The following is a 27,929-nucleotide window of genomic DNA, read 5'->3' on the forward strand; positions in this document are numbered from 1 at the left end:
CAATGATGACAGTATCACAGACTTCACAATTACGCTAGCAAGGTATGTTTTGTAAACACTGAAAGTTCAAAAACATCTGCTTGAGCTAGTGCCTGAAGGTAGTGAAGGTAGAAAGGGGTTCAACAATACGCAAACAAGAATGAGAAAAAAATCCCCTTGTTGAAATGCTCACTCTGAGCTGAAGCTTTCCTTATTCACCCACTGCCATTTAATTCAATGTTTGCTGTCACATAAGTACTGCCATTACTTGTGTGTCAACTGATCAATTAAACCATTTCCACTAACTAATCAGTCAGGCATCATCACGTACAAATTCCTGCCAAGTTGAAAATGTCTAGTTTTTTTTTTTTTTTTCGCGATTGTTTCTAAAGACTTTTTCAGCCCTTGAAATTTTTTACACCACAAGACCAGCTGAATTATTCAGGTACTTAGCATTACTAAGTAGTTTGGTATATCTTCCTTGGAGCACATATTTACGAAATACCAGTAATATATGAGAATCAATACAATAAGCAATCACAATTAAGAACTGACAACATTTGGTCTTGCATGATGCTTGGCCAATACTTACATCTAAATTTGTCTTCGAGATTACCCCTGCACAGCAGGATAATCCCAACCTTAAACGACAGGATCCTTATGTACCCTGTTCTTGTAGCCCTGAAAAAAAAAAAGGATAAAAAAGAAGAAACAAATGTTTAGTAATTGTTGCACAAATTACGACTTTCTCAATGTCACTTCATGGCGTCATGAGTCAAATCACCTAGCCAGAAAGATGACTGCTCATTTTTTTTTTCATTTTAAAGTTTATTTACTGAACCATGGAAATTTCAGAACACAGAAGAAAAACAGGACTGAAGTGCTCCAAAGTTGCACTGCTGATGAGCATTGCTAATCATGAAGATGAGCAAGATGCCTGGCGAAGCCATTTGCAACAACCTACCTGTGCCGAGCCATGCTGAGTAAGGACATATCACACGCAAGAAGCAAAATTTAGATGCCAGCTAAACATGAGATTTTCACTGTCTTCACAAGAGTCTAATGACAGCAATCTCATAACATCACCTCTTTCAATGATCATAAAATGAAACTGACCAAAACTAACTTTAAACATAAGCATTGCAGACTGAAATATATAACATGCTTGTCATTTGTTCCAGAGTTGATACAGTATAATTTTCTTATGTAAAAACTTCAGATCTCAGACGATCAGCCAGTGAGCAAGCTAGTGGTCTGTTATGGTCTAAAGAATAAAAACGGCAATTCTAGAGGAGCCAGCTGGCCTGAGCTCATGAAATCTTTTGCTCCTGATCGGGGAGTGAGAGAGTAAACTTTTATTCTGAGCAGGCGCAGTCGGCACCCTAGGTGGGCAGCCTCCTTATTCCAGGTAGCCGCGGGCCATGGCCATCTCCCGTGCCTGTTCGATCAGGCTGCACTGTTTCTTCGGGTCCGGGTGAGTTAGCTTGGCCTCCGACTGCTCCTTGGTTAGTGTTTGGGTGTCTGCGGTGCCATGTTTTCGCACACATCCCCATACCATACGGCATAAGGTGTCTGACACATCCCAGTACTTGCAGATGTATGGGTTGAACCTTCAAATAATTACTGTCTGATTTTGGCTAGAATGCATCTAAGAGCAAAGGAGAAGCCTGGGGCAAAATATCTGACGGGCTTATATACAAGGCAAAGATGCTCCAATGGGTTCCTTTTCATGTAAAATATGGCACCCACTGCTATTCATTGGCATTTCCTCAGTGAGTGGAGGCCAAAAGGAAGGCTACTAATGAAAAGCAATAAGAAAATAAAAGCTCTGCCTTAGGCAATGTCTATTATCATTCCGGCAGCATGTGTATGTTCCACAATTTGTCTACCTCTTTTTTTTCCCCCAGGGAATACTATGAACTAATTCCAAATCACAAATTCCTAAACACTCATTAAGCTGCTTCAGTACCAAGCATGAGGCAAGTGAAATGCTTAAAAATAAATTATGAGGGCCAGCGCATGATTGATGCAACCAAAAGATAGTTGCAGATACTTTTAAATGCACCGTTAGACATCAGTGTGATTTAACAGGATGCAATCATCATTCCCTCTTCGTAGTAGAGACAAATTCTCAATGATCATGATGAGAATGCTAACACAGTAGGCATTCCTTGTTTTACATCATTTTACAGTTGTTTAACGCATAGTAGATAAAATGGCACACTTGAGTGAAAAGAGTGACAAAGAAGCTCACGTGTCATAGAGGTTGAGCAACCAGTTGAGACACAGATCAATGCACAGTGGCACCTTCACCAAATTGGAATGCTCCTGGGCCACACCTTCATAGATGGTTGCTAAGCAAGTGATCATCTCAGGCACACTAATCAGCTTGTCATTCTGAGCTCGCAGGCCATGCTGATCAAATGCGTTGATAGCATTGTTCATAAAGACTAGGTCCACTGGAATGAACAAATAGTAAAAACATCAAACCATGGCTTCCGATTTAACACTGAAACTACTAAAGTATATGCTACCATCTGACAAACACCTATAGATAAAGTGAATTGAATACTTTCCTAGACTGAAAGAATGTTGGCTTGGCATAGGTATATTCTATACTGAAAACACTGCAAATATGCGACAACACGCCCGTGCTTTTTGCACTGCCTTCGGTAGGCAAGAATGAAAATTATGAAAGTAGCTCCTAGGTGAATAGCCATTACATTAAGGTTTAGTTATGCAGTTTTCAAGGTGCTTGTAGCAGAAACACGTAACTATGTTTTGCCTGCTAGTCAAGGTAAAACAATAAGAAGGCTTCGCCTCAAAAAGGAAAACTTTCGAATGTGTGGTCTTCTACAAGGGACGTGAGACACTGCTAACAAATTACTCACAGCAAAGATTCTTTTGTATTGTCCTGATCTTCATTGATGTTCTGTATGCAGAGTACCGGACATCATTATATTCAGCTGAAAAATAGAAAAGTTCCAATGAGAAAGTTTCTCCACACTTCACTTATGCAAGGTTGCTTGTGCCCAGTATACGAGCAGCACACAACAATCCAGGAACACTTCCCTTCCACTAATTGTCAACTCATTAACATGTTTTACAGTAAAAAAATATTGAAGCATTGCTTACCAAGCGAGTCCATTAGTTCTAACATACGAGGATGATCCCAATGCGTGGTTTCGGTAACATGGCTGGAAAAATGAGCAAATGATCAATTATTTTTTAGCCTCTAATATCACAGCGCCAATAATACCCAGATTGAAACAGGCAAACCACGTGCTATGGCAAACTCAAAAGTAAAGCTCTTCTTACTTGATGTAGTAAGGCACTTTGTTTCCGGCTACAGCTCTTTCCCAAGGCTGCTCCACAGAGGCTAGAAAGAACAGAACAATAAAGTTAGCGATAACCACCGTAATAGGGGACATATTTTTTCTCTTGCGACAGATACAGAGTGGCCCAGATACAAAGGCCAGCCTATGAATGCTCACATTACTGCCCCTTAAACCATGCTATAAATCCAAATAGCAGAGGGCAGTTAACGAAGTGAGACAAGATGAAAGTTCTGTTCTGAAAGGGACACTAAAGGAAAATGTGAAGTTGAGCTAGATTGAAAGATTTGGTTTATGCATTGACGAATTCACCATTTGTAACAAAGCTCTTGCAAGTGACGAAATGACGAAAATGTAAAATTGGAGTGGCTCCACCTATTATGAATTGTAATATATCTCATGCGACATTAGCACTGGCTGATTCACAGAGCAGCTGCTATGTCCCACCCCTGTGAGTTGCATTACTTTCTATGTTTACAACAGCTGAGGCGCCAGCACCATCTTACCTGTTCCGGCTGCCAAGACTCAAGTGACCCCATTACCCAGTGTTTCTCAAACTGTGGGCCATGATCCCCAAATGGGTCATGGGCCTCTTTCTGGAGGTCATGGAGGGTGCAACTATATGAACATTCTGCTCGTTAGAACATAGATTAATTTTTAGTTTCGGTGCCCCTACTTTTTTGCCCCTACGGCAAAGAGGCAAGATAAGCAGCAATCTAAACCTTCGGTCACCACAAAGAAAACTTCACTGAACACAGGCTCCCAATTGCAGCCAGTTTTATGTAATCGAAACTGTAGAATTGTGGTTCAGCAGATATGGTTGCAGCAAGGAAACAAATAAATACTCCTTATTAAAATACATGATTAAATTATATCTAAAAACGTGAACAAGTATTTTTGGTAACTCTTTCTCAGTGATGCTACTGCGGACATAGGATTTGGAGCAATTTTTGGAGCACCAGAAATCTTATTTTGGAGCACTTTGGAGCAGGCAATTTGGCATTTTGGAGCAGCTTGGAGCAGCTAATATTTCACATCCTTAAGTATTTCGAAAAACCGAGTGGCAGTTTACATTCAAAGACTTGAATAATTCGTATGTTCTTACGAGAACCTTGGTAAACATTTCCATCCATTGCAGATCTCGTGGAGAAAAAGACTCCAAGGAACACAAACATTACTTCACTCAATAATGCAAAAATAAACGCCGTCATAGGAATAACCTCCTGCAGCCTTTCTTTTTTTTTCAACACAAGCAAACACAGAATACTGGATCAACAAAATTATATTTTATGAAATAACACTATAAATACAATGGTGTGATTGTCGAAATGTGGAACTACTGCCCCTATCTTATAGCATGGATGATAATAAAATATTGCACCTTAAATCACATATAGCACTCTTGTTCATATGCAGCCTCCATAAACGAAGTTCTAAAACTGCTGCAGCTTTTTGTTGATGTCTGCAAGTCTTCTCATGTTCTCAGCAAGAGCAGCATTTGCCTCGGCCAGAAGAACTTGGCCGCATTCAATATCCTCCATGTTTTTGTTATCCAGGCCTCCTTTGATGAGACCCTGTGCTCGCTGGAGCATTGCTTTTGATGACTCTAGGCGCCCTTCTAGGCAATGTTTCTCTTCTTCAAGCTTGACTTTCTTATGAGTGACCGAGTCAGCAGAGGCGTTCCGTTTCCGTCTTTCCTTATCCTCAGCCTCCAGCTGAAGGCGATCCAAGTATTTTTTGTGTGAATGTTTGGCAGCATTTATCAGTTCTTGTGTTACAGGAACCTGGGAAACATCACTGTCAAAACGTTTCAGGTAGCTCTTAACATGTCTGATGCCATTGAGGGTTACAATTCCAAAGTTTGCACGATTGTCTATGATGCGCTTGTTCTCACTAAATCCCCGTTCACACTCTGCATTTCCATGTGGCAGGGAGAGCAATGCACGTATAAATACAGAGAGCAATGGATACTGACCATCAGCGAGCACATCAGCCCAATAGCTGTCAATGTTGCTGTTGCTGGAAGCAGCACGTTCATCCATTGGCTTACAGTGAAGAGAATGCCACTCATCCACTAGAGATGTTACCTGCTTGCCGTTTATCATATGGGGCACACTGGCAACAACATACTTTATGGATTTAACAGTCTCTTCTACTGTTACAAGGCAGGGCAGGATCTAGGAAACGCAAATGAAAAAGCAGCTTGTTGTCAAGTGGCAGCTGCTTTAAAAGGTGTTGCGCTGTTGCAATGTAAAATGCTCGAGCCCGAACCCTGAACGATTTTTTTTCTTCAGGACTCCAACTGTGCATCTCTTGCTCAGTGTCCAATCCTATCTCTGGAGCCTGCTTCAGCCCTGTAGGAGCAGCCACATCCAGGCATTTAAGCTCGGCAGCAGTCGCATTCTGGTAGGCGTCATGTCTCATGAAGCGACTCAACAACTTCTTTAAAAGACTGACGGACTCGGAGTGCACAATGTGTATAAGGGGTTCTTACCTTTGGAAAAGTGCTTGAAATCTATTGAACAGCTCAGCTGTGTTCCTCAAGAAGAGCATCTTTGCGAGCAATTGCTTATCAGCAAGTGCTGCTGCCAATCGTCTTGGCAGTGCAGCACTTGATGGCCTGTTGTCAGCCGCATTGTGAAAATATGCCTTCAGTGCATCATATTGCTCGAGCACACGCTCTAGGCTGCACTGAAATGTAAGCCACCTGTTGTTCACATGTCTTAGAAAAATGTGTTCCGGAATACCAAGCTCCTTTTGCTGATTGGTAAATTGCGAAGACCGGACAGCATGTTTAAAAAAATAGTACACATCCATCACTAACAACTCGACATCTGCACCAAAAGCTGTAAGGCCTGTGCCAAAAGCATTGTGCACCTTGTGGAGGTTGCACTCTCCAATGTCCAGAATATTTCGGTGGACAGCATCTTTCAGTTTCTTCACACTTTTCATTGTGTTGGGGCCGTCACTGAAGAAGCAGAGTAGCTTTTCCTTGGGAAGCTCTGTTATACTCCTTTCGACACAGTCAATGATTATATCTGCTGTCGCACGACCCAGGTTGAAGGACTCCAGGTGTTCGATGACAACTTTCTGCTGCTTTCTTGAAAAGTAACGCACAAGCACGTCCAGTTGTTGAACTCTTTGTTCGGGTTTTGGCGTCTCATCGATTTGAATAGAGTAGTACACTTCTGGCCAGCTAAGTTCCTCAATGACTTTCTTCTTGAAGTGCGGCCCTAAGCCATCTGAAATCATGTAGGATACTTTGGTCCTTCCACAAGAAAACTTTCCTGCTATTTGAGAGTCATGAAACATTGGAGGAAAGATCTTCGCTGCCACGTCCGCGTAAGAAAATGGAATTCCTTTAACCGCCAAGGACATGGCAAATAATGCTTCAGCTCGAATGACACTGTCATTCAATGTGCTGACTCCAGCACTTCTACTGAAGCTGATTGTAGACTGGAGTGACTTCGGCCGGTTCAAAGTTTCCATCAGCATCGCAGTGTTTTTTTCTAGCTGTTAGGTGCATCTGGGACGAGGCATGTCTTTTTACAGCAGACGTCCCATGCTGTGCACAGGAGATCACCAGGTCACATATGACGCACTTAGCTTCAAAGCTTTTCAGACCCCTTTGACACCAAGACTTGACAATGTCGCCATTGCTGTCCACTTCCTCCAGCACAGACTCTTTGAAGCTCGTGAGTCTAGCTGCAGTGAAGAAAAAGAAGCTAATTAGTCACAGGCTGCCTGAAATCCAGAGCATTTGTAGCAACAGCATGTATTGGTCAACTTCACGAAGTAAGCACCACACTTTTATTGCAGTTCACATGTATGTTAATTAAATCGATAGTAAGTAATGCGCACTCTGGCAAACATGAACAGATATCAGCCGATCACTGAAAATACTGACTGTCATTGCACTGGCGTAATGAAGAGGGGAGTAAAGGCATCGCGTTTCTCTCACTTGAACACAACTCCGAATCTTTAAAAAATGAGATTTGCAGCACTACACGCAAGGAAAGGTACCATTCGTCTTGGCTCCTGATTTTGCAGCAGAGCTGTATATCTCTAGGCTTCCGTGCATTTTTGTTGTCCTTAAGCGAAAACTGTGGGCCGATCCCAGAGGTAGTAAAAACCATTAGGTGCAGAAAGCTTCAAGCATTTTGCACTTAATAATAGTAATAATAATAAGCCAGACAAGATCGAATTGCTTTACCCAGCTCATGCTAGAAAAATTTGGTTTGAAGTGCCACACCAATTCAAGTGACTCAAACACTCAACAACATCAGTCTAAGATTTAAATTTGGCCAAGAAACTAAGGCTGTAATAGCCAAACAGTGTACATCTCAGTAATCACAAAGTTATCATATACCAGCAATGAATTGGCATCCCTGGGACCAGGGTTCGATTCCTTCCTATACTGCGAAATGTTCTTTCGAAAGCCATGATTTGGCTTAGTTTGCAGAAGCCTCCTCGAGAAAAAATATTGCATCACTCGCGTCATAACGTAAAAGATGCCGTGTGATGACGTCATGACGGCATCGCGTGCTCTTATGATGCGACTCTTCATGACGTCATGTTATGGCGTCACCGCTTGGTCACGTGGCTTTTGTTACCATTCGTGTTCGCGTAGGACGGCAGACGCCGGATTTTTCGACTCATGCGCCAAATAATTCTTTCGCATTAATAATGACAGTGAATACGCGTACCCTTGCCTAACCATGAGTCCTATTTTGCACCATCGCTGGCCATCCACCTCGAGTGGAATGGCTCCTAAATTTGTTATTCTTATACCCTTGTAAGAAAGCGCTTTCAGTTCTGGGCTCGCGCAGCCGTTGCATGCGCCGCAGATAAATTGCGAGATAGTGCGCGCGAGCCGCCAATGCGCTCACCCGCGCGGAAAGCTAGCGCAGCCGCTACAGCCAGGCTACTGGAAGGAGACGTGCTACGCACGCGCACCTGCCGCGCCCACGCGTACCACGGGCAGAATGTTGGGGTGTGATAGAATTTCATCACTCCGGTGCTTCGCACGAAGCTCACTGCAACGGTCAACTTTCGTCTGGAGCGTTATAAACATGTGAGCGATTTTCCACGCGACGCCAACAAGCTAAGCGAATCGATGTTGCTTAACTTTATTGCTTCCCAACGAAGTGCGACGGCATACTTTTAATGAACAGCGCGAAGAAGCTGGACGCAGAACGGAATAGGAAAACACAAATCGAGAGCTGTGTTTTTCTCTTCCGTTCTGTGTCCAGTTTCTTCGCGCTGTTCATTACGCAACCTTATAGTACAGCTCTGAGTACGATGGCGCTCGGCACGAAGTAGTTACACTGTAAAGAGGTCGCCTGCTACCGTTATCAAACAGAGTAGTTACTGCAGACTCGCACTTAATTAACCGTGGATGCATAACACTGCTGACGCATTTGAGCAGCGATTTTCTTGCGCCCGGTGCGCGTACAATGCGATTTTGGGGATTGATCCCCGCTACACCACCGCATCTTCCACAGCTCTAACAACACGGAGTCCTGACGTATTATGCGCTTCCGTGTCAGCAAAATGAAACTTCTTGTTACTTTTAAACCGTTCATATAGTCCACGGATACAGCAATCAAGTTTGTTCATGTTCCGTTTCGAGATTCAACAGTGACAGGCAAGCAAAACCACGTACGGCCATTCTATGGAAATACATAACATTAGGCAGTAGAATAGGGTACCCAAAGTTATGCATCATACGCTAAGCCTTTGGCCACGCACGGAATTTCTCGGAAATAGCGTACGAGCCCAAAGAACCCAAACCCAATTCTATTTCTTTCTATTGTCGTGGCAAACCGCGCCGCCTGCGCATGACGCAAACGTGCTCTTCCAACACAGGGAGGAGTGATGCGTAATCGGTGCCCCACAGACTTTATGCGAGATCGGCAAATAAATGCCCGTCCTGCACCACAAATGTATGACTCGAAGCACTTACGCGCCATGTTTAGATTTCCGAAACAAAGCGATTACAAGCTCGCGGCGACGGTTAGTTTCGTCGCTCGCCGCAACCGTCAACGAACATTATCGGAAAGTATAAGGGGCAACATACGTAGATTATAGAGCTTTAGTATACACAAACTAAAAACATTCGTTTTGATTAAATCCAGTTTCCTTTTCACATATGCAACACCTATTGAACACAAATCGCCTATTACTAAAATATTACCGGTCCTAGTTATTCGCGGCTTTGCAGTTATAAAAGTCCCACGTTAATTTTTTTTTCTAATAAATGCAGGCGATTTGACAAGCATATTCGTCCTAGCAACGTACAACACACGCGATGACCGCGGTCTAATCGTAGCACTTCCAAATACAAACCTATCTAAAACGAAACTACGCAATAAGTGAGCACGGTGTAAGAATAAGGAGAGGTGCTGGCACTCGTCCCCCAACGCGCGCGAAAGCGCCGCTCGCTCGCGTCCAGATTATGTTCGGCTTGGTTGCAGCTGGTTCGGCGCCGTCGTAGAGGGCGCTGCGGTATGCGGTCCCAGCCTCGGCGGCAAGGCGCGTGCTGCCGCTGCTTCGTCTTCCTGCTTGCATGTGCGGTTGCGCTGTTTTGAAGGCACGATTTTTGTTCGCGTTTGTTTCATGAGCTTGTGATTGGGTATTGTCGCCACGGGCCCTCGACGAAGGTGGCAGCGGCCTTCTGAGGGGCGTTTGAAATGGCTAGAAAGTGCTTCGTTCCGAACTGCAATTCTGGATACCCGACTTGTGCGGAGCGTGTGCCTTTATTCAAAGCGCCGTCCGACAGCGGTCGTCTAGAGCAGTGACGCCGTGCAAATCTGAGGGCAGACCGAACTCTAACGACTACCGACCATGTCTGCACCAGCCATTTTTCAGAGGATACGATATCGATGGCATATTGTCACGACGTCGAAAGCTCGAGGGACAAACGAAACGCACTTGTCGGCAGAGGCAGTAACAAGAACGGACGGTTTTAAAATAGCGCGCGCTAGTCACTGCTTCTTCTTCTTGCTATGTTTTTCATAAGTGCCGATGTGTCTTATGCCATCGTCATCGCCGCGCTAGACACGTGGCAATATTACGCGGAGCGCTCGATAAAAGGATTCCCACCTTATTTCCAAACTGTCCAAAAAACCTCACACGGTCAAATAAACCTCGAAAGCCGCTGCGGAAGAGAGAACCTCCTGTGTGCCGCAGTAGTTTGTGCAAATTTTGCTGCATGTAAAAGATATATACTGGGTGGTTTACTATCATGCACCAAGATTGGAAAATATGTAAATGTCACGTAGCTGGACAGAACCAAGGTAATGTTTTCTGCCGTCGCTTGGAGATACTCAGATTATTTTTTATTCCGCTTAATTACATAATTATTTTCTTAATTTATTAATCAAATCTTTTAATGCTATAATTGGATAAAAAGTATGAACAAGAGAATTGTACAGCAGAGTGGAAAACTCCCAATATAACTTTCTGTTGCTCAATACGTGATACATAAAAGTGTTTTCCGAGCGTGAACGAAACCCGCGAATACAGCAATATTGCCGCGCGACTGGCCACTCGAGGCACTTTGCGTGTATTCGTGAGCTTCTTTCATGCTCGGAAAAACACTTCTACGTAGCGCGTATTGAGCAATACAAAGCTGTATCGGGAGTCTTTCATGTTGCTCTACAATTTTCTCATTGACACTTTTAATCTAATTATAATAATTGAGAAGTTGATCAATAATACGACTAATTATCTAATTCGGCGGAATGTAAAAAATAACCGAGTATCTCCAAGGGACGGCAACAACATTACTATGGTTCTGTCCAGCTACGTGACATTTGCATATTTTGAAATATTTGTGCACCCTGTAAAATACTGCTGTTTTCTGTGCAGATGTGTGCCTGATTTTCAAATTTGTTCCATCCTGACTACTGAATTTTTTTTACAATGCGCGTGCGGTGTATATTACACGCTTGCATGTTTTTATACATTCTTCCATTGTGGGAGTGTATGAGACCGCAAGCTTGTGGGATGGTTATCACCTATTAAAATTATCGAGCTGCTTCATGCACAAGTTTTTTTCGTATTGTGCCTTTGCAAAAAAATAAATAAAAGGTCTATGGGATTATTGTGTGGTGGGTGTAAGTGTACTTGTGGACAGGCTGTAGCACGCATTGTCAAACACGCTTACATTGGCACATTCTCATATGCAATTTAAGAAAAAAGAAAGTCACCTCTTTTTTTTAGATCTTGCAAGAGCCACTCAGTCCTCAATGGACGAAAGCCCAATGAATAATATACACGGTCTATATTAAGTGCAATTGGAATAAAAAAGGCATTTGCTCAGGTTTTCATCAGTAAACAGTGGTATTGATGCTCTAATTCAAGATAGACGCCTGCCTTCGTCCCACCTAATAAATTCCCATTTGAAAGAGTTTTTACATAGCTGATGTGCATTCTCATCTTAAGTTCTAGCCATGAACAGCCACTTTGCTCTAGTGCATTGCATATCGGAAGCTTGCGCCGTTTCATTTCTTAATTTATATCGCGGCCACATTGAATTCGCGCAACGATGATTGAATGGTTTTCTGAGTGTGAATGGAAGCAGCGATAAGCATGAAATACATTTTCTGGTGCAGTCACTATTTTCTTCTGATTGAGGGGTAGCACGTGGGCTAACACTTTCATTTTTTTATGCTTGGATGAACGGCTAGACCGGACGAAACAAATTGCGCGCACGAGGGTAACTTCAGTGGGCTTTGAGTGCTGCCCGATTGATCCGTGTTCACGTCATCCACGCCCTGTACAAGGAACCTCATGTTAGCGAAGCCTGGTACACTTATCACTTTAATGTGAAATAACGATTTTTTTTTCGCGCTTTGAGATTTACTCACTCCACTATGAACGAAAATTTAGCGGAGGCAGAGGAATGCCAAGCCGCCGGCGCCGCTAAGCTGGGACCGCTGGCCGCGGCGCCCTCTATCTGCTCGCAGCAGAGCTACTCGGTGCGCCCGCGCGCGGCCGAACATAATCTGGACGCTCGCTCGCGCGCAGTGTCAACACCTAAATATTCTTCCACCGTGGGTGGCACTCTACGTCGGTGGTGTCCTCAGCGAAATGAGCGGCGGCAGTTTGCAACTCTGCCGACGGCGCCTCCCTATTGTTCTCTCGGCGTCTTGACAGGCACAGAGTTTATCGAGGAGGCTATGTTCTGGCTTCCCTTGTTCCCGCTTCCGAGCCGACCCTGTTCACTATGCTCGCACCGATGTGCCTCTGAACCTGTTTTAACGCGGCAGCGTTAAGGGCCCCATGTCACAGAAAATCCGGTGTTGGCGTCGGTATCGTGGCGGAAAAAAATTATTCGCAACCACCGCATCTGCAGGGTGTTAGTGCAGGAGATAATAATTCCGAACCACCACGACCGCGCAGCCCCTTCGTTGTGGTGCAGGCTTTTGGTGAACAAAAATTTAATTTCTCACAGTGAAATCCGTCAGAAAAACGGTGAAGTACAACTCAAGCACAACGTACAGACATGTTGGCGTCGGACTGTTATTTCAATGCACGAGAAAACATAATTCTGTTACGAGGAAACTCAAAGACAAACCTCTTTTGCCAGCATTTCTACCATAAAAACACCGGCTCACTCGGGTAGCCTACTTGCGAAAATCTTAACCAGATGGCGCTGGCATCCTCGGCAGGTCAAATTGGGACTTGGCCTGCCAAATACGTTTTTTGGACACGCGCGGGCGTCGGGGCAATAGCAAACAATTAATAAAATAATGAAAAAAGGTACCGGCGTCTTCACATTCTTCATATCAGACGGCTTATATTGCCCCTGGAAAACGTATTCTCAGCAATGCATTTCTGTTTAAAAGTGAAATCGAATTTAAGGGGATCGGTGTAAGCTTTGTCTTTGTAAGCTGGCTTTCCCACCTTCTGTGTTTCAGTGAATGAAGCCTACTTGCCGGTTGCGAACGATGCGATGCGAACGGGTCCCAATAACGCTATCGCGTTCTACTCTTAAAGGCGAAGCTCAAGCGTCCTCCAATTTTTCTACAGTGGCTCGCTTATCTTCCACCGCAATCGTCTGCTTCTGTTCACTCTTGAGTTCGTTTGCTAGATTTCCTACCTGCTTCGCTAGCTTATCCTTCTGTTCTGGGCTGTCTAATCGCGACCCTAAGCTCCCTAGCACACACACCCTACAGCCACAATCCGTCCCAACTGCCTCGCCTACAGACTCAAACCGCCTTTCTTCCAACTGGTAGAAATGCCCGTACTCCGTAGAATGCACGCTACGGCTCCTCTTTGCACTCGTAATCTTCTACTAACACTTGTATAAAAATAACACTACTTGTTAAAAAATGTTTCCATTACCTACTTCTAACAAGGAGAAAGTACCTTAAAAGCATTAATAAAGTATGTATAGATAACTGGTTTACCCTATAGCAGCTCTAAGAAACAAATTGCAAAAAAGTAGGCCAAAACCACGTCAAAACTTATCGCTTTAGCAAGCTGCTCTAGATACGCTGGAAGAGAGCTCCACTGAGACAGCGCGGTCTACATCCGTTGTCGCCACAACACGATGATGATGATGATGATTATATTTATTGGTATCCGCTTTGAAACGGGGCGGGGACAATTAGTCCATAGCATAGAGTTGTATACTGAGTCTGGAGGCAAAGATAGGCGAAAAAAAGTGGCAACCGTGAAGGCGCCGTAATATTGCTACCGCATTTTTTACCGCTAGAACTATTCAAAATATCATGCAAGAACAAGCAGTTAAGACAAAGCATGTGCGTATGAATAATCTCTAAGGATCATTCCTTATAATATTAAGGAAGATCCGATAGCGATTTCTAAATTTCTTGATGTAAAATTTACCGTGCGTAAAAGGATTCGTTTGCAGGTGCCTGAAGTACGTGGCGCCAGACTCGGGATCGCTTTGATTGCGCGTCTCGCAGGAATCGCATCTCGTCGTCTGCGCCTGCGCGCCTGCACAGAGTGCCAACATGGCAGCGTCCTTGTGGTTACCGAATTTGATCAATGCATGGGCGCTCTCACTTCATTCTGGCCACTGCTTGTATCCTTCCTAGAGTAGGTTATATTAAATCTATGGTCCATATATAGTGAACGAAGAACAGTGCGAAATGACGAGGACGAGAAGGCGACACACACACACACGTGCGCTGATTTACAACTACATTTATTTTCGGGAGTGTACGAAACATACTGCATACACATGACACGCTAAAATAAAGAAACATACAGCAATCAACTTCCCCATGTTGGCCGCTGAATCACAACTGCTTATTGCTCCAAACATACACGCCCAAAAAGATTTACTCTTTTTCAGTGAGCGTTGGGGACGCTGTGCGCGTACACATGCGCCATTCAGTTTATCTATATTTGCTGCTTCGACTATTACACAAGTCATCTTGTCCTGATTGTTGTATCTGCTTTATTTTCGCGTCTCAAAAAAAAAAAAAATGAAATGAAGAATTTCCCTCGCATTTTCTTGCCGTTTTTCTAAATCTCCGTGGTTGTTTTGTTGGCTTTCTTTGCATCCTATTTACCGTCTCTGTTTATCTCACTTCATTTCTTCTGGCCCCTCCTGCTTGTCTATTTACACTTTCAATTACACTGTACTTGGTTGCTTTCTGGACCCCTTCCTCCGCTCCGCGTACATGCATTTGAGACACATATATTGTGCCCTTTAACCGGCGATTTATTCTCATCCATGTTCCTTGTCATTTATTGAAAACTATTCTTGCTCTGCGCTTCTCTGACTTCAAATGAAGCCGAACCGACATCAAATGAAGCCGAAACAGATGTCACGTACCTTGCACTGCCTCATTTGTGGTTTTACCGTGGGCCCCCACAGCCAGTTCGCCCACCGCTTTCTGGTTAATTTTTAACCTCGACAAGATTTCTGATTTATAGCACACAACTACATTTGGCCCCCGAGCGTCAGCACTGGCACCATTACACTTTCCCAAATTCTTCGCATCACCTCGTACTTATTAATTGCAGCCTCAAAGTTCTCCCTGTTTCATTATTGCTGTATTCCACTTCCCTTTCATGTTTAGGTTATTTTGATGGACGCTTGAGTAGGTTTTTCCTTCGTTTATGTATACACCCAGGTATTTATATTGCTTCACTATATAGGTATTCATCATCATCAGCCTATTTATGTCCACTGCAGGACGAAGGCCTCTCCCTGCGATCTCCACTTACCCCTGTCTTGCGCTAGCGTATTCCAACTTGCGCCTGCAAATTGTCGGAGTCATGAGGGAGGTAGTGGCCGAATACTGCACCAGGGAGGCCAATTCCTGTTCTGGTGAGGGAGTGACTTTTTTTGATGAAGCTTAGTGGGCCTTCCTAGTTTGGTTGTACCTGAACTAGTATAGCCCCACTAGCTCTCGGCAATTTTTTTTCTTGCCGGTGTCAGGCACCACTCCATGCCTGAAAATGTAGTGGACTCGAGTAGGATTCGAACTTACGACCTTCAGATTTGAGGCCGGGTATTCTACCTCTACTCCACGCCACCACTCTTATATATAGGTATTACTTCCTGTTAAATTCATACCACGTCATTACTCGCCTCTTCAACAAAGGTGATAATTGCCGATTTCTCTGTGCTAAACCGAAGGCCTAGATTTGTCGCTGTATTGCCACTTATATTTGCCAGTGTCTGTTAATTCCTTGCGTTATCCGCTAGTTGCACTATGTCGTCCGCATATATCAGCCCCAGAGACCTTCTGTTGTATATTTTGCCCATTAGGGATGTAAGATCAATATCTAATTCACTGCTTTACAAAGTCGTCTTTCTATGCCCTCTGAGTTGAGCATTAATTTATCTTCGTGGAAAGTAACGCCGTTAAACACCACACAGTCGTGAGCAAATAATATAACTGGAGCAGGGTGAGAAATTTCGTTAACGATGTCGTTTAATAAAAATACAGGCCCTGCAGACTACCTTTAGGGACTTCCGAGGCTACTGAAAGTTCGTTAGAAGAGTAATTATCAATTGAAAAAAAAACTGCTTACCATTAGACAGCTAAGCCGCCCCCGAGGTAATATAACAGGCTGGAAGGTTAATCGAGTGCAGTTTTTCTATAAGTTTGCTATAAGGAACGAGATCAAACGCTTTCCTAATGTCCAAAAATATTACGTCAATATGGCTAGACTTATCAAAAGCATAAGCAATGTTGTGAATAATTGATGTTAATTGTGTTACAGTAGAGAAACCGTTGCGGAAACCATGCTGGTGTGGAAAAGTACAATGTCATCACTTTGAAATTTGGTTACTTCATTAGCTACAACATGTTCGATTAGCTTGAAGCATTATGAAGTTAACGTTATCGGACGATAAATTGTCACTATGGTTCTGTCGCCTTTTTTTTTCGGGATGGGAACGACAGTGCACGTGCAGTTATAGCCAGTCTGTAGGAATGGCAGCCGAAGGTAACAAGGAACGAAAGATGAAAAGAAAATGGACCAACGCTTCAGCATACCTGAGCAGAAAGGTGTTCCGTATGTTGCCTTGATCTGGAGATGATTTAGCTTTAGGTCCAGTAACATTGGTACTACTCTTGGTTTCCATAAAAGATCAGAGCTCTAGTTACATATCATGGCGTTAGAGGTTAGACCACAATCGAAATTTCGAGAAACGAAAATTTGTCAGCCCTTCCACTGGGGTGGGCATGGAAGACCAGCGAAGCTCTACTATGGTGGGAATTATGTGTTTGGAATTATGACTATTATGATATGATGGTGTAATTGGTTATTTGAACTAATAAAGAATGAGAAATATATATGATCCGGTGGTTTTCATTTATTTAGTGACCACAAGGACCATGGCCTTGGTGCCGCAGCTAAACGTCGCCTCCCCTCCCTCCCTCCCGTCCCCCCATGGCCTTTCGCGCGACTGAAGAAGTCGCGTTTAAGCAAGGGTTAAGAGCGATATGATCAGTGCGAGATTTAATGACGTGTAGATGACGCAATCATCGACATATAAGCGAATATTTGAAGAGATATTAGAAGGTAGGTCATTTGTGTACAGCAGAGTGAGTGACTACGAACTTTATTGAGGTCCTGAGGAGAAAGAAAAAGGAGTGGGCCGAGCATGAAGCCCTGTTTATGCAAGATGACAAATTTACAGCAGAGTTGAGTAAATATTGGGAACGTTGGGAGAGAAAGCTGGATAACCAGTTTACAATATTGTTTTTTTTTTCAGATGCCGTTAAGTTTGTGCAAGAGTTTAGTGCGAACTACTGTGTCGAAAGCTTGTGAAAAATCTAATAACGCATCAGTTTGGACACCAGTGTCAAGGGACTGAGTTATATCGTGGGCAAACCGAGTTGGGAAACCCTGCTTAGGTCTTTTCTAAAACCAGGTTGGGATATAGATAGGGTGCTGTTTGATTCAGGAAACTATGTAATGTGTTTATAGACAATATCCTTTAGCAACTTGCCACACTGAGAGCTTAATGAAATCGGTCTGTCATCTGTTAAAGTATGTTTATCACGAGATTTGTATAGCGGGAAAACTTTAGCGACCTACCATGAATTTGGGACTACTCACGTGGACAGAGATTTATTAAATTGCCGTAAGATATTCCGTAATGAATAACATAAATGAAGTCCGTAAAGGTAGTACGTAAGGAATTCCGTAATGAATAACGTAAAAGAAATGAGTTTGAAATGTGAGCTGTGCCTCGGTTTATTTTTATGTCTAGGTTTAGAATTAAGTTTAGTACAGCGTCCTCGTTTACTACAATATCAGTCATTGAACAGTTTGATTTAAAATCAAGAGGCGGAATAACCAGGTTATTTCTAATAAAAACCGACTTACAATACCCATTAAATACTTTGAAATTTCTACAGAATCGCTCATAGTTGAACCAAGAAATTTAAATGAATTGGACAATGCACCACTGCAGGGGGAAAAATTGAGGACAAAAACTTTGTCGGATTAGTTTTAAGTAAATTTGGTAAAGTACATCTCTAGTAGTAATCCCGAACTGCATTGACTTTAAACTCGAAGTTCCTCCTTGAAAGACTGAAATTGTCGGCCTTTATTTGGCACATCACTGCACGGCGTAGTCTGGCAACACGACGAGAGAGGTGCACAAGGTCACGGGTTATCTAGCGAACCCTAGGGTTTGTCTTTTTGTTTTCAGCGGTTCAAAGCAATCAATACATATTTTTTATAGCTTTCTTGAAGAAAGTAACTAGCTCATTAACATCGATGAGACGCTAAGTTCTTCAAAAATGGAAAATTAATCGGCTAAATGATGAGTAATGGACAGATCAGCGCGGGCAAAACAACGAAATGTCAAATAAAGGCAATGCGGTTTTGGAACGTTTATCCAAACAGAAACATAAACAGTTTTGTGATCAGATAGACCAACATTAATTTCACACGTATAGTCAATTTGAGCCAAATTTTCCCGAGCAAAACCAAATCTATCTATCTTAGATTGCATGACAAGGATAAGTTCACCAGTGCCCTGCAGTTGTGTTGAAATCTCCTAATAAAACTTAATGAGATGAATACAGGCCATGTTCATGAAGAAGTGCGCTTAAGCTACGTAATTGACTAAGTGAAGACCCTGGAAGACGGTAAAGAGTAACAATATACAGGGTGATCATTTTCAAGTTTTGTGGCATATCTGGGGGTAACATAATTCCAGTCCTTGAGCTTGATTATTCAGAGAAGCGGACATTGCTTGCACGAGAAATCGAAACACATATTCAACTAATGAACAAAAATCCACTAAATATATTTTGAAGTATTTGCTTTACGGCACTTATTGCAATTTACGAATTGTAGCCGGCGAGACTGCAAGGCGTACCCACTTCGAATGAATTTCCAGTTATATTATATATAAGTTCTATGTGCGTTGCACGAAAGTACTAGTGAACATGCTTGCATAACCCTTGTATGGTGACAAAGTACGCGCTCCTCTATATCCTGCGATACAAAAAAGAACTTCCTACGTAAAAACTGAACACATGTGATATCGGCTTACAGACATCTGTAAAGCACACTGATCTGCTAATGAAATAGTGAATCTATTTAAGCGATTCCATGATTTACTCTATTTTCTTTTATTAAGCCATTCAACATTCGCCACTGGGGGGTGTGCCCGTTCTTGGCCAATCCTTCAGTGTGGGTACATCCAACATTCACAAAAGAGGAACGAAATGCGCAATTGTTCCGTGATACGTGTACTTTTAAATGCATGCAATTGCCATCATCATTCTTTCTACCCTCGTTAAGCGACATACATCACTTTCGCCCTTGTCACATCGCTACGTATAGGTGTCACATTGTGCATCCGCCTTATTTGGAGTTGGCATTTCGGCATAGCTTCTGAGGCATGTGGTGCATAAAGATACAAAAAAATTCAGAGCCCTTCCACTACTGTGAAGATGGAAGCCAGCGACGCTGTGACAATGGTGGGTCTGCTGTAGACAATGGTGGGTCTGCTGTAGAATATTGCCCCACAATGAGAATGGGCGTGTCGTCGTTGGGCATCACCCAACAGAACATGCCTATTGTGAACGTTCCGATGTATTTCGTAGGCATTGCAGGGGGAACGCACACAGTCGCGATCACCGTACCGTCAAAGCGATTTATTAAAGACGGCTACACTAATCGCGGCGCGCACACAAGTGCTAACGCGCTCACGTGGTCGCCAGGGTGAGCTACGTCACGTAATGAAGCAAACGTAAGATCCGGCGATAACAGCGGTATAACGTACACGTTTTTTACAACCCTAAATTTGAAAACGCCGCCCACCCGGCGTTTTCATACGGCCCCATGAGGTGGCGCCAAGGCGGAGGGACGCTTGGTGGCGCAACCCACCACCCCGTTTCAAAGGGGACGTTCATAGCATCCATCCGTCCTTCAAAGAAGGAGCGCCGCCGGCCTAGCCTCCCTAGCCTCCCAATAGGGCTCAACTCTTGTCGGGCGCAGCTTCCAGCAGGCTCGCCGCGCTAGCCTCGCAGCAGGGCCCAACTCTACTCAGGGGGGAACGCGGCATAAAAGGAGGTCGACTGGCACAAAAGAAGAGATAGCGGGGGCTCAGCAGGCCGGGAGGGAGGAGGGGCCATACGCTCAAAAAGATGACGCTCGAGCCAATGCTGATGATGATAGCTTTTTCCTACACACGGACACGATCCTGGGGAACCCAGCCTTTACCAACTTCTCAGTAAAATTGCATGATATACTGCAGTTGACTTTTGTGGTGGATAAACATGACGAGATTTTCCGTTGCCTAGGATGAAGAAAAACAGTGGTACGCATCGCAGTTAGTTCAAAAACATTTGCCAGCATTCATGTAATTTAATTTCATTTATTTCTGAAAGTACCCAAGAACAGGTCTGAAAACAGGCTGCACTCGAAGCACAACGATAGGGGCGAACACAGTCGGCGATCGTCGAAATGTGATCTGACCGGTCAAGCGCGTCAGCTTTTATACATTAGTCATCGAAGGTTCCAAAGCAATCGCTGGTGCCCGTGTGTCTTCCAGAAAGTACTACACAATTGGCGTCACTCTTACAGTCAGATTGCACAAGCTTCCGTGACAACAGACAACGGATAGAGTCATCGATAACATTCCAGTAAGTTCCGATCATGCAGGCGTGTCTTGCGCTCAGCGATAACTTTAATTTGTTAGTGGGTAAAATGCAGTCCCCGAGAATAGGATAAATAAGTACACGTAAAAAATCTAGTGTATTCTCTAGGCCAAAGGCATTACATTAATTAGGAGAGAAAAGTTCAGCATAAAATGAGAATAAAAGAGAATCAAGAGCAAAACGAAGTGCTACTATTATACAATATTAGCAAATTGCAGATCAAGTTGCACATAACAGTCAGTCCTGAGTATAAAAACTTGTAACGATGCTCACGAACATACCAGAACCACGTACAAGCAAGGTTACCATTTGTCCCTATACCCCGGTTCAAGGCAGTTGCTATTGGCGATAATTATCACAGTCTTAATCATCATGCCTTCTCCGTGTATGATGTTCTGATATTGAATTTTTAAACAGCGACCCCTGTTGAAAAAGGCCCATACACCTCGTGCCATCCCCCTATATGATCATAGGGGTTTATTTGGGAATATACTAAATTTTATTCATGGTTACCTATGATCATGCAGCATTAAGGGTTCAGTGCAATGTGGCGCTGACGAAATTTAAATCCTTGAGCGTTTATGTGCCTAACCAAAGAGGAAACCCGTCCGTCTGTCCATCACGTAAGACGATCGCTTTTAAGACACGGCCCACAGCAACGGTTGAATTGACGTACTTCGTGCTGCCTCTCGATTCAACGTGAACTCAGCGGCGAGCACACAGCACGCACGAAGCTCTCAGCACTCGCCACACTCTGTCCCCATTGTAGAACACTTTCAAGATAGGGCACGCATGCGCCCGTGCCATCTACGCAGCCGCTGCCGGAATACAGTTGATCACGGTTCATAACGGTTCGACGCAGATGGATAAGGCGCTAAAGAGCGATAACGGCTTATAATGATCGCAACGTCATCAGTGTACCTGGTGCCGCCAACTGCAGTAGTTTGCTTGCGTCATCGATTCAGCTTGCGCCGCCGTCCGCAGCAGTTCGTGTCGCCCCAGCGCTGTCGTTTTTAAAGTCCCTATATGAGAAAAGTACCGCCATCCTTTGATAAACGCCGCTTCTCTCTCTCCTGTATCTATGATTGGACGATAATAGCGCGCGCTTTTCACTTCTCTATATTTTCTTTTTTTTCCGCCTCAGAGCCATTTTGAAAGTCCTCTGCGCAGCCGCAGTCGCCGGCGGCGGCGGCGGCGCGCGCCTGGCCTGAAAGCTTCAACGTGGCGTTTCTAGGTGCGCCACCGTTGACTTGGCTTTCGCAAGCAAAAATTAAAGAAAAAAGCAAGCGCTTTAGGAGAGGAGGCGGCGGAGCAAAGAGTATATGGCGGTACTTTTCTTATATAGGGACTTCAGTCGTTTTAACTGGTCGAATCAAGTCTCATAACATTGATAATGACGCCGGGCTTCGTGGAGATGAGCAAGTGGCACAATGCTTACGCGTACTCAGATCGACAACTCCCAGCGGAGTTTCTGGGCGAATTTCTTGTCAATAATATGAACGAACAGGCTATTACTGAATGTTAGCCTGATAGATAAAGCCTAAAAAGCAGTAGGAGTAAAGGTTGTCTCCCGGGGAGACAAGGTTTGAATAATAACAGAGTATTAGCGGGTCCGTAAACGCATAGCCCTTAATGAAATACCATGTTACAGGACATGTTTACGTGAAGAGAAGTGCTGGTGACATGCCATCTTAGGGCTGAGAATTTAACTACGAAGGACCCTAGACGCCTATTGCAGTTATCATTTGCTGACTAGCTGCTGGTGTAAATGAATAGGTAGCGGTATAGTAGTTAGCATGCAGTGCGTTTTGTCCTATTGTATTTTCCTTCGATAAGAACACCCATGAAAAAAAAAAAATTCTATCGAGTTGTGGTTGGACGAAGTATCACTAGGTGTCGCTAGCAGCATTGCTACTGCCCCCCCGTTGACAGCTACTGCAAGCAGGTATTTCAATAACGGTAATGCGTTTACGGCCAAGCTATTTGTTTACGGCCGAACTAAAACAATTCTAAGAAAACTAAAAGGTCTAAAATTTGGTGTGCACGTCCCGGTATTTCGGCTTGATGAGCCCGATGAAAGTCTGGGTCGTGCAGACGACACACGGTGTGCCGCTCAGCACGCGACCACGCAACAACGGTTCTGTCGGCAGCGGATCGAGTTGGTGGCGGAGTTCCACAATGGTACCGGCTCGGCGCACCCACGTTAGTCGCTGAAGACCGCCGTACGTGTCCGTGAAATGTACGTGGAGGATCTTCAGCCGTTCCATGGAGGAGCCCAGTGATTGTATGTAGCCTCTCACGTAGAGAATTTCGTAGGACACCGTTGACAGCAAGCACAGAAGGCGTAGATTCCGCAGCCGTTTCAGGTTCTGTTCGAAAGGAAAGGAAATCATTTTTAATACGCAGACTGAACTCAAGCCGACAACTACGTAATGCGAAGAATTCAGGGTTTGGTAGAGAATGGTTGTCATGCATCGTAACTGACCTACAACGAACGGGTATGCTTTGGTGACTTGTTGCGAAATGATTCCGAGTGCAGCGTATGGTGTTCTTAGTTGTCGGGATACCCAGAGATCCAGATTGGCGTCAAAGAGGTTCATTGAAAGGGAGTCTAAGGCACGTAGCATAATTCGGTTTCCTAAAGTGAGCCTTGCCGCAATACAGTGATGTTACATAGTGAAGCATAGCATAAGTGAAACGAGGCCACTACGCAACGTCCCCGGGCGGCATGCACAAAGCCAACTTACCAACAAACATAGTCGTTAGAAATATAATAAAAAGCGTATTCACCAATCTCAAAATGTTCTTAAGAACAGCAAGCTTACGATGCCTGCCGCTGTAAAAACGAGCGCTGTATTCGACAACAGGCTGGTATGCAATGTGCAATGGTATCACAGATGCGAACTCGGGTATTTGCGCCTAAAGTAAGCTTGAGTCGACTCGCAAAACATAAGCGGCCGTCACAGCTGCCGACGTAAGCACGAAGTTCTACGTTAGGGGCTAGCCGTCTTACGAATGTCTTGCCGACCTGCGCCGCTCGAGCTGTCCCTCGTAAGGGATGGCATATGTGCTCTTGCCGCCTATTGACCAGAAGCCACGACTGATAACTGAAAATGGCGGGTGCTCTCGTCCTAGCGTCGTGCCCTATTTGGTCATCCCAAAGTCTATGTAGCGGGTTGCATGCATAATTTTATCGGATGGGTTGCTGTGGAAGTCGGTAACATTCCTGTTGCGCTGCTTTTCTCAATACACGCAATAGCTTGACTTCATTTTCGTCAAGACACTTTATGGGGTAGCAGCAAATGTGTATGCGGTGTCCGTCTATGACCACCGTCATGTTTGTCATTGATGTATTTAGAGCACTAGTTCAAGCATGCCCGCACTAGTAGGGAGGGATGCGGAAGAATATTCTTCTAGACGCTTTTGAGGCTATGCTTTTCCATGTGAGGTCAAAGAACGAAAAGACACCTAAGCGCCTATAATCATCAAAACTGGTTGCTGTTTTACAAATCGCTGTCGTCTTACGTGCTGTTACTCTCAGCCTTTGATTATATGGCGGATTATTTCAATTAAACACTATCAGCAGCGCCATAAATATATATTCCGGCGGTTTTGCTCGTCCTGCTGTTTACGGCTTGAGGGAACGCTTGCATACGACGGAGGGCGATCCTACCTGTGGTATGACACTGGACGTCAGTGCAATGCTATGAAAAAAGAAAGTGCGATTGGCATTGGCAATAAAATGACCTGGACTACTCAAATAATTGCGATGCTCTGAAATAAAATACCCCGCATCAATGCAACGAATAATCGATCGCACAAGTTCTTTTGTAACCATTAGTGCTAAAAGAAAGCGTGCAAATAGTCTTCTGTACGGATAACATTTGCGTGTGGACAACACCTGTTGGGTTGGTTGAAGCCACTCGATTCTAATGAACTGCGAAGATTTATGCATCCATGAAGCATCATGGAATATGTCAGCAGGGTTGCATCATTAAATGGCCTGTGGTCAAATATATATAGAATTTATAATGACTTCCACAGTTTTGTTGGTCCCAACTGCCAATGTGTAGTGCGGTGTAAATAGAAGCACACCCAATAGGGTACCATCTCATATCACGGCGCTTAGGCATGGTTGCCAGAGACCTTTGGCTGTCCTGTATTTCTAAATCGCTATTTGTTTAGCAATGTACGGAGAATGCCCACTTACGGTATTCAAGTAGTATACAGGTAAGTCATATATATTTAGTGATGCTTCGGTTACGTAAAGTCGATAGGTGACGGGCCCTGTGGTCCAGGAATATCGACAGCGCGCACAGACGCACACACGCACACACGCACAGACTCACACGAGGTGTTTGTGCGAAGACGTCAGACAATTTTTAAATATTACCTTTGGCAGATAGCGCAGTTCTAGTCCTCGAGGTGGTCTACTCGAAGGCCACCTTAGTTGCGCGAAAAATCAAAATGCGTAATCGACTAATTAACAAAAAGTCGCTAACAAAGTTTAACTAATTACCTTACGGCACATATTGCAAATTGAGGGCCGGTGAGACTGCAAGGCATATGCACTTGAAAATTATTCCGTGAATGACACTGTTTTCGAGATATGCGCCAGCCAAGTTGCGGTAAACATGCTCTGTCGTTCCACTTACCTATATTTTTTAACGGAACGTCGTTTTATGCATTGAAACGAAATATTAAATGGACTGCCAGCGTATTTCGTCACAAAAATCGTGAATTATCTCAAAACTGGTGTCATCTCGAGAATTTGTTCGAAGTCCTGCGAACTCCCTGGCTGGCTACAATTTGCAAATAGCAATATGTGCTAGTAAGGTAATTAGTAAATGGTTGATTAGTCGATTATGTATTTCGAATTTTTCTGCAAATAATTTCCGTCTTTTCGAGCAATCCAGCTAATAGATTAGAACCGAACTATCCGTGACAGGCTGAGTTAAAAAAATGGTAAGGGCCTTCGCAGAAACATCTGAACCAGATGTTTCTACGAAGGCTTTACCAGTATATAACAATAGTGGCGCGCATCCCTGGAGGCACGTCGTTTTTGGTTAAAAATTGTGCTTAGCCTACGAAATTAGCTGTATGTTTCCTTGCGATGTGTATACATATCGCTCCTAAAGGCGTCCATATTCACGCTTAAAGCCAGTAACAGGCACCGGGAGCAGTAGACGACACAAGAAAAGTGAGAGCAAACCACCTTAGATTGCCTGAAGTGCTCATTCTAAACCGAGGCTAACATTCAGTCTTATGCAAGGGGACGTCACTCACGCTGAGTGGTCTCCGGATCTTTACTTCAACATGCACGCGCCTCATGTAGTTCCGAATATTTGTTCAGGTATGTTTTGGTCCATACGCAGCCGACTTGAGCCACCGCGCTGCGGCGAGCGCCATTCTGATGGTGCTGCAAGGAACCCAGCAGCGCAGGCAGCACGCGCCTTCCGCTGTGATTGGTTGAGTTTTCTGTCGACGGAGATGAACATTTCCCTGGATCCTAGTCATATACAGCTTTGCTGTGAAAAGTGTAATGCGGAGCGCGCCCGGCTTACCCGAGGTGGCGCTGTTAGCTGAAGGCTCTGGAAAGAAGACCACCATGGAAAAACATACCGGAGCAAATATTCGCAAGTATAGGTGAGTCATGTGTATGCTGCGCAGAAATCTTGAGAGCACTCGGCACATCCAATTGTAATGCGAAGGAATTCACCCAGTGAGACCCGTAGGTACCGTACACCTTCCAGAAGCACTTGGATATAAAGTGGACGGAAGCATTAACCGGTCAGCAGGGGAGGTAAGCAAGAGACGCTTAGAGAATTGGTTGAAAAAAAGAGCAGGGCTAGAGATTGGTACGACCGGATTCGTTACAGGAATAGGTAGCGGTGCACGGTAGATATACAAGGTTTGAGAAAGAGAGAAAATAGAAAATTATAAAAAGCTGAATAACTCAAGAAGGCTAGGTGACTATTTATTACCGCTCCATTTTTCAAAGGGGATGCCACTAAATCATCCCCATCATCATCGGGATGGAGGTGAGCTTTGTCGCAGAAGCAGGGAATGCAGATCCCGCCGGCCTCACGAGTTCGTCACCCGAGCCTTGGGTGACCAGAAAGCTCGCCTTCGCGCATCCGCGGAAGCGACGGCGGCATGGCATTACCCTCTCTACAATACCGGAATAAAGCCTTCCGTGTCACTTTCTGCGGATATTCAAAAAAACACAAACTCGAGTTTGGGTTCTTTATGCAATCACACAAAGCTTTACTGTACATAGATTCTAACGCGTTGAATCTGCTGCATTGTAGACTGCACTATCTTCAGAGTCTGCCCACGATAATGGCCAGATGGTCGTTACAGAAAAGTAGGTTACAGTAAACTGGGATTAACTCGCCAAGAATCCTTCGCATTACAACTTCACCATCACGCAAAACAAAAAGAAAATAAATCCAGGGGTTTTACGCGCCAAAGCTACCACTTAACTATGAGGCAAGCCTTAGTGGGATGGATTAGGTATGGATGGATTGCGGATTAACTATGGAACAACTAAGACCACTTGGGTTTCTTCATCGTGCACACGTTGCGCGGTACACGATTTTGCATTTCACCGCCATCGACGTGCGGCCGCTGCAGCTGGGTATTGAACCACTCACATCGTGCATGCTCAGCATCGTACCGACATATCCGCTGAGCCACCACTGCAAGAAACGCGCTCGCATGGAAGTATTGACAGGCGAACTTGTGACATAAACTGGAGTGATGGTTAGGTGACACCACTACAGATGCCTAGGCATACCTCCGAAAGAGCAGAAAGAGAACGTCAGCGCCATGCAGCCAACAAAGTCAGGCATCAGCGTCAGGCGACAAAGTGCGCGGAAACACCTACTCCCAGTTTCGGCATAGGCTTCCTGAAGTTTTTTTTTTTTTTTTTGCGCTGGTTTTTGTCCCAAACCTTTGCGCCTTAGAAGAGGCGAGATGAACACCGCAG

The 27,929-nt window shown here is 44.3% G+C and overlaps 1 protein-coding gene across 22 annotated transcripts in view; it reads right to left on the minus strand.

The window, feature by feature from the left end:
* The window catches only part of LOC119460956 (dystrophin), a 392,574-nt gene that overhangs the window by 15,494 nt on the left and 349,151 nt on the right, over positions 1 to 27,929 (minus strand). For 5 of the 22 annotated variants that reach the window (XM_049672005.1, XM_049672004.1, XM_049671998.1 and 2 more), the window contains one exon: positions 572 to 660. The exons of 13 other annotated variants lie outside the window; for them this stretch is intronic. In XM_049672005.1, the coding sequence (XP_049527962.1) occupies positions 572 to 660 (89 nt within the window). Of the gene's footprint in view, positions 1 to 571; positions 661 to 2,233; positions 2,439 to 2,870; positions 2,946 to 3,114; positions 3,177 to 3,297; positions 3,359 to 27,929 lie in introns of all 22 variants that reach the window. 4 more of the 22 variants (XM_049671985.1, XM_049671989.1, XM_049671992.1 and 1 more) reach the window with 4 other exon arrangements.

The sequence above is a fragment of the Dermacentor silvarum genome, chromosome 8, assembly GCF_013339745.2.
Source record: "Dermacentor silvarum isolate Dsil-2018 chromosome 8, BIME_Dsil_1.4, whole genome shotgun sequence".
In the NCBI taxonomy this organism is placed as follows: Eukaryota; Metazoa; Arthropoda; class Arachnida; order Ixodida; family Ixodidae; genus Dermacentor; species Dermacentor silvarum.